Source organism: Pinus tabuliformis, chromosome 7, assembly GCF_031772625.1.
Source record: "Pinus tabuliformis cultivar Carrire ecotype Pingquan chromosome 7, CPIR1, whole genome shotgun sequence".
NCBI classification, from domain to species: Eukaryota; Viridiplantae; Streptophyta; class Pinopsida; order Pinales; family Pinaceae; genus Pinus; species Pinus tabuliformis.
The window spans coordinates 481,569,457-481,580,481 of NC_142293.1; the positions used below are offsets into that span (position 1 = coordinate 481,569,457).

The 11,025-nt window shown below is 39.8% G+C and overlaps 1 protein-coding gene and 1 pseudogene across 1 annotated transcript; both read right to left on the reverse strand.

Moving 5' to 3' along the window:
• Positions 1–749: 749 nt before the first annotated feature.
• Positions 750–2,480, reverse strand: LOC149248094 (caffeic acid 3-O-methyltransferase 3-like). Its single transcript, XM_089458338.1, has 3 exons — positions 1,642–2,480; positions 1,472–1,536; positions 750–1,332 (listed from the first exon to the last, which is right to left on the reverse strand). Exons 1-3 carry the CDS (start codon positions 2,432–2,434, stop codon positions 1,030–1,032), a joined length of 1,161 nt encoding a protein of 386 aa, XP_089314464.1. The 5' UTR covers positions 2,435–2,480; the 3' UTR covers positions 750–1,029.
• A 6,982-nt stretch (positions 2,481–9,462) lies between these two features.
• LOC149248095 (xanthohumol 4-O-methyltransferase pseudogene) lies at positions 9,463–10,241 on the reverse strand (annotated as a pseudogene).
• Positions 10,242–11,025: the final 784 nt, after the last annotated feature.

Here is an 11,025-nt window from a genome sequence, read left to right on the forward strand (position 1 = left end):
GATTTGATTATGCATAACAAATGATCTAGATTCAAAAAATTCTTTAGTATGTGAACATATCATGTTTATTACTTAATGTGACACTTCAATTAAATAATGAAAAAATAAGGTGCTATTAGGACTGACCTAAAAGTGTAAGCCCTCTTGACAGGGTTGAGCCAAAACATAGTAGGCACAATAATACAAAACAAACATATAGAAAATTTAATCATTATGAGAGGACACAACTGTTGTAGGAACCCTTGCCCTTGAACTTGGTGGATTTGGCAGATCCTCACTATTAGATTCATGTGCAATATGCCCCTCCACATCAGCAAGCAAAAGAATTGATTTCTAAGAATTCTTTTTATTATATCTTCCAAAGTGGAAAAGACATTATACCATTCCACTTTCTTGTCTTTTATGACAAGTACCAACAAATTTTTCATTTTCCAGTGCAAGGCCACAGAGTTCATATATTGCTTCTTGCCCAGGGTCAAGATCCCAAGTAGACATATCCTTTAAGATTTCTTAATCAGACTAGGATTGTGTTACTTGTGTTATTTAACAACACAAGCAACACGCGTTAAATCTTGTTATTCAACCACTCAGAGATAGTGGGATCGAATCATAATTGTAGCGTTGCCGTTTCCTTTGGTATGAATCTCTGGGAAAGCGACCACGGCTTTTCCAGAGTACGTAAACATTTATAGAGAGTAAAAATAATATTTAAATTATTTAATTTAATATTTAAATTTGAGTTAAACTTGACATCAATAATTTCAACCATGTCTACCCTTAACAAATCTTATAAATCTCTGAGTTAAGAGTATCGTGGAAGCCATCCCGATTACTCCCACTATAAATCCTTTTGCTCGTTAAAAATTCAAACTATTGTGATCTTATACTGCAAGGGAAAACCAACATTAATTGCAGCAGTAATCGCACTCTAAATTAAAACTATTGACGTACCACATAAAACATAGGTCATATACTGCATGATAACAACCCCAGCAAAACCAACGTTATTGTAAGAAGCGCAACCGCTTATTAGTCTTTGGACAGCACTATGAGCGACTGCAGGAAAGGTAACTTGATGATGGTGTACCTCTTGAACCCTGCCCGCTCGAACAGTCCTTTGAATTCTTCCTCTGTTCTCTCCTTCCCACCAGTTGTATAAACCATCATCGATATATCATATAACAATCCCAATCGCCTCGACATGCTTTCACCTTCTTTGTCTCCACCAACAATGGCTTCCACAATTAACACCTTTCCCTTCGCTGGCGTTGCGTCATAGCTTCTTCTCAGCAACTTCACACACTCCTCGTCCCCCCAGTCATGGATAATCCACTGCAGTAAATGACAATAGAATATTATTAGCCCTCAACAAATCCACTGCAGTAAATGACAATAGAATATTATTAGCCCTCAACAAATCCACTGCAGTAAATTTCTTATGCAAACAGAAGACCAGAGATGAAATCGTCACCTTCATCAAGACTGCATCGGCAGAAGGTATGTGCTCGAACATATTTCCCTCCATATGCTCCACCCCTGCAACACTCCCTCGTTCCCAGTCATAAATCATCATCAACTTGCTATCATGTTATATATATCAACACATTTATTAATGGTGACCAACATCACAAATCTAATTACCAGTTATGGGAGGTGCAGTGGCAATGACATGAGGCAGATCGAGATTAATCCCACGAATGTGTGAATGTTCCTTCACAATTATAGACAAGGCAGAGCCCATACCTCCTCCAACGTCTACCAGCGTCGCCATACTCTTAAACCCATCTTCATACATCTTCGCTACGGAAGCCATGACGGATCTAGTGTTCGTGGCCATGGCCTCGTTGAAAATCTTATTGAATTCGGGATTGTTGCCCAGGTATTCCCAGGGATCCATACCATGAGCTTTGTTAAATGTGTAGCAGCCCTCCAAGACAGATTCGTGCAAATGTTGAAAGGCTTCCACGAAGACGTTGTTTGCTATGAGGAGCAGGAAAGGCCCACGTGATTGCCCATTTCCTCCATGCACCAGCAGCTTCGAAATGCCCGTCAAACCGAACTTTATTTTCTTGGTGTCTGCATCGTCTGGCTGATCGGCCTCTTCTTGTTCAGCGAAAACGCCATAGGAAGCAAGGAACCTCAGAATTCTGTAGAGGTATCCCACATCCACGTGGGAATTTCCAGTTGATGAGGAATTAGCAGCAGCAATATGTAAGGCAATCTGCTCGGCAGAAAGCGGACCTCCGTTGCCTCGTGTGGCGATGATGTCAGGAATGTTGAGCAACACGGCTGCTTTCAAAGCCAATGGCTTGACAGCTGAGAGTATCATCTCATACAGCTGGAGCTCCTGCGTTGCTGCGGATTCCCGTGATGAGTCGATGTGACGAGCCAAAACATGATCAATGGAGTCCATAGGAGTTGCGAGGGTGAGCATAGACCAAGAAGCTGCGTATGGAATGGGATGAAGCTGCGTGTTTCTTCAGAAGCTGGTGATCCATTTATAGATGAAGCAGCTGTCTTACGCCAATCCTATTAACAGTTACCAGTCAACAGTGGTGGTGGGAGGGATAAGATTCGAAGGATTTGTCGTCATCTTCATAACTTTTATTTGACAAATATCATTAAATAAAATAAAATAATGTGTTGACAGTCGCCCACATCCAGTTTGATTTCACGTTACTATCGTGTCCACATATTTTTCTCAATTATCATGAGGAAACTATTACATTTTATATGTAAAATAATATTTTTACAAGTATAAATATTTCCTTTCTCACACAATTTCTATGCATCATGATCAATGATTATATTTTATATTAAATAAATGTTTTCTTTTCTCACATTTTCTATGAATCATGATAAATTATTATATTTTATATTCAATAAATAAAATAATGTGTTGACAGTCGCCCACATCCAATTTGATTTCACGTTACTATCGTGTCCACATATTTTTCTCAATTGTCGTGAGGAAACTATTACATTTTATATGTAAAATAATATTTTTATAAGTATAAATATTTCCTTTCTCGCACAATTTCTATGCATCATGATCAATGATTATATTTTATATTAAATAAATGTTTTCTTTTCCCACATTTTCTATGAATCATGATAAATTATTATATTTTATATTCAATAAATGTTTTCAAAATAATATCTAAGGAATGGTGTTTGGATGGTAATTTTTCGATAAATTATTATATTTTATATTCAATAAATGTTTTCAAAATAATATCTAAGGAATGGTGTTTGGATGGTAATTTTTCACACATTTGTTATGAATCATAATACATTATTATAGTTTATATTAAATAAAATATTTAAAAATAACACCTAATGTGGTTTTAATGTTTCTAAATAGTTTTTTATATTTTTTTGATTATGTAAATATTTTTGGATTGTAATTTTTGTTAAATGGCAAGCAAGTTTATGAGGATATTGTTATCGCTGTTATAATGCTCTCTAAATTTTTTCTACATTCAAATTTTGGAGTCTTTAATTGATAGTGTGAAAAATGTCATTTTGAGTCATTGAAATTGTTTCATGCATGTTTTCTAACTTTTTCTAAGTGTTCAAGTTCCTTTCTAAAGAAGCCTGAATTGTTGTCTTTTGTTAAAGGTGGCATTGCCGCACCTTTAAGAGGCGACTCAAGTGCACGATCTTGCGTTAGTTGATCCTATTTGTTATTAGAACATGCATTGGACACATTCTCATGGCATAACATATCTTTTGGTTGTAGTCATCACTTGTGTTGTAATGATATATCTTAATTGCAGCACTTGGAGATAAGTGTCGTTTTACTATCGTTTTGTTGTATGTATGTTGGTTTTGGGTACAGTATATCTTGTCACTATGTGCATGGGTGTATATGTGTCTGAGATCATGTTCAAGGATTGTTATAGGCTCTTACTCTCTTGTCCCATTGATATCACACTTAGTCAATTTTAGAGTTCTTCTTTGTCCTCACCTCTTGCACAACCCATGAGCACATTCAACTTCTAGCTAAGTGATGAGTGTAATGTGCATTCCTAAGCCTAAGTGATGAAATCCTTACCTCCTGGACCTACACATTACGCCCATCTAGCGGACATCGTCCTTGACTATGCATTAAGAAACCTCAAAGCACAGTCAATCAACCTTACTTCCTACACTTTCCCATTGCATGAGTTTTGACTAATCCTACCCTGAATTGCACACTACGCATTCTTAGTGGATAGTAGCACCATTTTTGAAACCTTGCAGTACTCAATTATGCAATCCCTTGATCCTCTTCCTCAGCCACTATGTATTGCGCAATTACAATGCCCAAACTTGCCTCCCTTGTCTCATAAAGTTTCCCACTGCATAATGCCTAGACTAACATTGCCTTCATTGCGCACTACACACTTTAATTGAGAAGTAGGGCCACCCTTCATCCCTTCTAGTTCTTATCATCGCAATCCCTAGACTCATCTCCTCAAGCATTGTGCATTGTGTATTCTCAGTGAGAAAGCATGCCTTCTCTGCCTCCAAGACCTACACAATGTGCATAAGCTTGCCTCTTCCTTCCTTGATACTATACAATGCACACCCTTAGTGCTTAGTCCCTCACTCCTTGCCTCCTAAACCCATGAAATGCCCCGAGGAATGCCTCCCTCTCAACCCTTGTTCCATTTTCGCATCACAATCAACATCTTGCATGAGAAAAAAAGGTAGATTAGGTGATTTTGGGACTGATATTGTCTTTCCAAGAGTGAACTCTATTTGTAGGTGTTATCATCCTAACATGCAAAGATGATGCTTAAGGAGGAAATCAACGAGAAGTTGCAAGAAGAAACTTGTGGAAGTGAAATAAAAAGGTATCATCAAACGTGGAAATAAACGAACTGTAAACTACGATAGATGGATGAAGATTGGGATGACATTGAAGACCCTAATGTTATAACCAACTGCTTTTGGAGGATGAAGATGAAGACATATAAACAAGATATATCATGAAGGACAAGAATACATAACAACTAAGAGGAGAACTTGGCATTGATACATTACAATGAAGTCTTATGTCAGATTCGCCAAATTATGGCTTCTCAAAGTACCATCATAAAAGTCTTTTGTTGTCCATGTATTTTGCCACAGTTTGTGGAATCTAATTTTGTATTTCCAAAAATAATAAAATTTAAAATGCGTGGAAGCCCAAGGGCCACACATGGAATTTGGAAAGTCACTAGGAACTCCTAGACTCATGTAGGAGCTCAAAGGTCATATAGAAGCTCAAAAGTCACATGGGAGCTCAAGAGTCATAAGGGAGGTAAAGAGTCACATGGGAGGTGGAGAGTCACCTCATTTGTTATAAATAAACCCTCATAGTTCAAGTAAAGGACTTTTCACCTTGGCTTCATGTTGATGGTGCTGGACCTGTGAACATGTCAGGGGATCTCCCTGGTAAGAAGTCCCAACTGGACCTCAGACCGTTTGGTGTAGGAGTCCTAGCAGTGGGTCATACGATATCACCTTGACTGTGGTTGTGCGCAGAGGTAAGTCGGATTTCCTTGTTCGTAGCAAGGGTGTGACCGGTGTAGTAAGTTAAGGAAGGTGCATGAAAGGTTCTAACACACAGAAAGTGGGGTGACTGCGTCACTCGGAAACCTGTGAAAGCACGTGGCTAAGAAGGGAACATACGAGCAGAGATGCATTAAAAACTGGAACGCAGGTTAGCTAACAATCTAAAGTGATGGTTAAACCAAAAACACATCTTAGTAAGATCATACATACATATATAAAAAAAATTCATACATACATGCGTAAGAAAACATATACATATATCATTAAAGTAACCAAGATAGTTGAGATACAACAACAACATATGCATGAAACGTGGTGGCTTTGTATATTAAAAGTGAAAGTTCCAATCATACAATACAACCATGACCAACCACTAGTCCTGATAACAAAATTTCCAGTCACTGCCACCTACTTCTCCAAAGAGATGTACTAGCTCTGCACTGTGGAGAAGTCAAGGCTTGTTACAATACACTCCAAGCTTTTTGCAAGAAAATCCTATAGGAAGCTTGGCTCCCCAAAAGCCTTTACAATGAGTTATGAGGTTCTATAAATAGAAAAGGGTGGGGCGACCCTTGACATTCCCATTTGTGACTATTCATCTACCCTCATGACTCTTCAATATGACTATTTCATTCAATTATCGACACTTGGACTTTAACTTTATAAGATGTTACATACAATCTGCACATGTACCCATGTGAGAAAAAATGGGCTTGATCAATCCATACAAGACATCACTAAGCCTCATATGACTGTGGGAAGACCAACTCTTCAACATCGTTGCGATGGTTGACGGTGGCGAACTGATGCCATGATTGGTAGTCCGTGATGGCGTCCGTGTGCTCTGTGGTGACATCTTTCTGGAAATGAATTCTTGCCTCTGTTGCATCTGGGTACACTGATTTGGCTCCTCTGTCCAACTTGTCTGATAACATGAGCATAATCGTCTTGAGTGTGGGAATACCAGCGACATACTAATGCATAGTGTCTGTGTTGATCGCCAATTTTGTGTTGGTGGCTATGCACATCAACTCTTCAAAGTACATGTCCAGCTCCAGTCGGACTTGATTCTTAGTCTTTGCCTTGGTGAGTGTCCCAATGGATGGGATCGCATCTACGTGCATAACAACATCCATTCTTTTGAACATCTTGCATGTGATGCCTGCAAACTGGAGGAGTTGCGGGAATTCCTCATAGTTACGGATCTGACTCCAGATGTGTGCCTTAAACTCTACCACCTTGGGCTTCATCATCTTGGGAAAGTGTAACGAGGATCCCTTGTGTCTCATTGTCCATGTTTTCATGTGGTCCATGATAGTGTACAAATCTGACAAGATGTGTGCTTTCCTACCATAATGTTGCTGCCAGCCATTGAGATTGACAACTGACTTATGCATGGTGACAAATATAGAATACAACATTTGCATGACTATCTCCAGAGACGATACCTCATTCAATATTTCTCCCTTCAACCCTTCTCTAGAAGATGTTGTAACTTGTTTTTCTCCATGCTTGGCCATCTATAACTCCTTAGCCATTTGCACATTCTCTACTATCAAGAAGTGAACACTCGAGCTGGTGGCTTTGGCATATGCTCTGGTAGCATCGGCTAATTCTGTTGGATGCTTGCGCACATTAGATGCGATCACTCATTCTTCAATTTGCATAGGAGATGCGTGGACATACAGAGTAGTCACTCTACATGATTGCACAACTCTATGTTGTGACTCGTCAAATGATATGCTATGCATCTCTACTTCCGGATTGTATTCAAGGATCTCAGTATCTCCTGGTGAAGTCAATGGGTTGACCTCTTAGTTGTAAGGCAAGAGTTCAATTTCATGTTCTGACTCTGGCTGCTCCATCTCCATATCCATCTACTCAAATATCTGTTCAATATCTTGAGCGAAGTCCCACTCCTGCAACTGTTCACCCTTTCTGCTTTGTGACAGCTACTCAGATGAGTCTACAATCTGTATGGGTGCAATTTCATCAATCTGTGCATGTTGCGCCTCCTATTATGTTTGTCCCTACTACACTTCCTTCTCTTGTCTGTGCAACTATTGTTCTTCCCGGAGTTGTTGCTTTAACTCTTGCAACTCCTTCACTGTTTCCTCCATCCTCTGTTTCTTTTTCTGCCTTTGTGCGTTCCTCCTATCACGTTGTCGCCTCTTCGCCTCTATCTCCAAAGCTGCTTTCAAAACAAGTGGATCTACTTTGAACTTGTAGCTTTGTTCTACCTCTGCATTGTCAACAACCTTTCTCTTGCCTTTGTCATGTGCAGGTACATTACCCTCTGCTGCTATGGATGATGTTGCTCTCTAAGATGTTGCTTCTCTCTGCTTTTCTAACCATTCCACAGCTATGCGGACCGGTTCATTGAGCCTGGAAAAGTTGTGACAATATCTCCGCGGGCCTTCCTCAAGCCAATGACACACTATGTGGATCCACAGAAACCACACTCGAACAATGTTCTTTCACCAAGCAATGCGAGTTATACAAATTGAAACTCCTGGTGCCGAAAGTAAATCTTTTGAACTCATCGGTCTCAGCTTCAACATGCTTAAGATTTTGTATCTCATATAAGCCAATTCGCAACAGAAGAGTAGGCTAGGGTGCCTTCTTCTTCCGATGTAGTCTAGCTGAGAGTCATGTCAAGATGTGGTACAACACTTCTTGCATGACGATCTTGTCCATTGAAACTTCGGTAAAACATGCGGAGGCTTCTTTTCACTGTACATCCATACGAAGGTGCCAAGAAGTTAGGCATACCAATTTGCTATGTCAATCAATGCCTCCATTGCTTCCTGCAACATGCAAGGTGGATCCTTCTCAAATATCATCTTGCACACCAGGGTGAAAAAATGGTCTGACAACTGTGTGATGACTCCACGGAAGCTGCATTCGGAAAATAATATGCAGTAAGTGTGTACATAGGTTTCCGCTGATGTCCATGCCCAACTCAAGCCTGAGAACTACTGACGGGCACATATTGCATCCAGAATGTATGTGGACATGTATATTTCTGCTTGCTGACCTTTGGGCAACTATCGAGCTTCTGTTACTTGTTCCTTCAGCCTGTGAGCCAACATGTCAGACGAGTTGCATGGTCTGCCTTCAATGGTCAGTTTGTCCAACGCGATCACCCAACTCTGCGGGAAGGTCTTTGTTCTCTCTTAGCCGTATAAGTGGCATGCAAACATGACCAAGTATTGATATGCCTTCCATATTATATTTGTCTTGTAAACTTGGTTAGGTGTCATCTTGAACTTGGCTGGCTCCTTCACCCAGCTCTTCAAGATATCCCTAGAGTTTGCACTGCTGCTGGGTCTGCTGAAGGGTGTCTCCTTTATGATCACTGGTTGTGACAAGTGGTACATCTGTTGATAGTCCTGTGCCCTGAATGTAGCAAGATTTGTCCTACTGACACTGCTTAACACCATCATCTCGGGATCAGTGTGCGAGACGATCCAATGTATCATGTCTGTGCATGGAAATGTGGGATACCTGCATGCAATCCAGTACATGGTAGACATGTGAATATTCACATATAATCAACGGTCTTTCAGATCTTCCCTAAATGTGCCTGAGAATGTATCATTGAAATCCTACCATTTCAACTTGATTTCTTTTTCTATGAGCAACTTGGTGTCTTTGTAAATTCGAAAACTCATAGACACTTTCTCAACTGCATCTCTAGTTGCACTTTTGACTATGTACTTTGACCTTGCTCTCTTGGAGGCCATCGAACCTGAACTGTTGAGAGATAGGTAGAAACTTGCAATACCTGGAGAAATGGCGACATTCATGGCAAGCAATCTGTCAGTTGAAAGCCAAAACAAACTTGAGGACTGACATACAACATACCAGGGAGACTGATGATTGGAACAACCCTTTGAATTCTTCCTCTATTCTCTCCTACCCACCAATGGTATAAACCATCATTGATATATCATATAACAATCCTAATCGCCTCGACATGGTTTCACCTTCTTTGTCTCCCTCAACAACTACTTCCACAATTAACACCTTTCCCTTCGTTGGCATTGCGTTGTAGCTTCTTCTTAGCAATTTCACACACTCCTCGTCTGCCTAGTCATGGAGGATCCACTATAGTAAATGAAAATAGAATATTATTAGCCCTCAACAAATCCACTGTAGTAAATGACAATAGAAAAGTATTGGACCTCCTCAACATGTAGAAATAATAATAATGGCACAAGTAAATTTCTTATGCAGATAGAAGACCATAGATGAAATCATGACCTTCATCATGACTGTATCGGCAGAAGGTATGTGCTCGAACATATTTCCCTCCATATGCTCCACTCCTGCAACACTCCCTCATTCCCAGTCATAAATAATCATCAACTTGCTATCATGTTATATGTATCAACAAATTTATTGTATTAATGGTGACCAGCATTACAAATATAATTACCAGTTATGGGAGGTGCAGTGGCAATGACATAAGGTAGATCGAGATTAATCCCATGAATGTGTGAATGTTCCTTCACAATGATGGACAAGGCAGAGCCCATACCTCCTCCAATGCCTACCAATGTTGCCATACTCTTAAACCCATCTTCATACGTCTTCACCACGGAAGCCATGATGGATCTAGTGTTAGTGGCCATGGCTTCGTTGAAAATCTTGTTGAATTCGGGATTGTTGCCCAGGTATTCCCAGGGATCCATACCATGAGCTTTGTTAAATGTGTAGCAGCCCTCCAAGACAGACTCCTACAAATGTTGAAAGGCTTCTAGGTAGACGTTGTTTGCTATCATGAGTAGGAAAGGCCCACATGATTGCTCATTTCCTCCATGCACCAGCAGCTTCGAAATGCCTATCAAGCTGAACTTTATTTTCTTGGTGTCTACATCTTCTGAATGATCACCCTCTTCTTGTTTAGAAAAAACATCATTGACCATGATTTTCCATGGTTTACTATGGTCAAATGTGTTAACCATGGTTTGACCAATTTGACCATAGTTTTCCATCATAGATTATAGTTGTCCATGTAGACAATGGATGGTCATGGTTGACAACCATGTGACCTTCATTGAGCATGTTTGACCATTTTAACCATGGTTGACCATGATTTTCCAAGCTCAATTATAGTTGACCTGAGATGACCATGGCTGGTGATGGTTGACCATTGTCGACTATTGGTGACCAGGGCTAACTAAAGTAGACTATGGTTGACTGTGTTTGACTATGGTCAATCATAAGGACTAGAGTCAATAATGGTTGATGATGGTTGGCAATGTTAACCATTGTTATCTACGTGCTACCATACTTGACTATGCTCAACCATAGTAACAATGTAGTAAACCATGGTGACCTTAGTTGACTATGATTGACCACAATGACTATGGTTGACATGGTTAACTATGGTGACTATGGTTCATAGAATATGACCATAATTGCTCATGGTCAACTAAGGTTGATAATGGTTGTCCATGGTTCACTATATGCTAA

What these genes read in the sequence shown, in the direction of transcription:
- LOC149248094 (XM_089458338.1), bottom strand. Translation starts at nt 2,434, where the DNA reads ATGCTCACCCTCGCAACTCCTATGGACTCCATTGATCATGTTTTGGCT. An exon ending in CACTGCACCTCCCATAACTG is followed by an intron (nt 1,537 to 1,641) that starts GTAATTAGATTT and finishes GGAGTGTTGCAG; the next exon opens with GGGTGGAGCATATGGAGGGA. An exon ending in CCGATGCAGTCTTGATGAAG is followed by an intron (nt 1,333 to 1,471) that starts GTGACGATTTCA and finishes CATTTACTGCAG; the next exon opens with TGGATTATCCATGACTGGGG.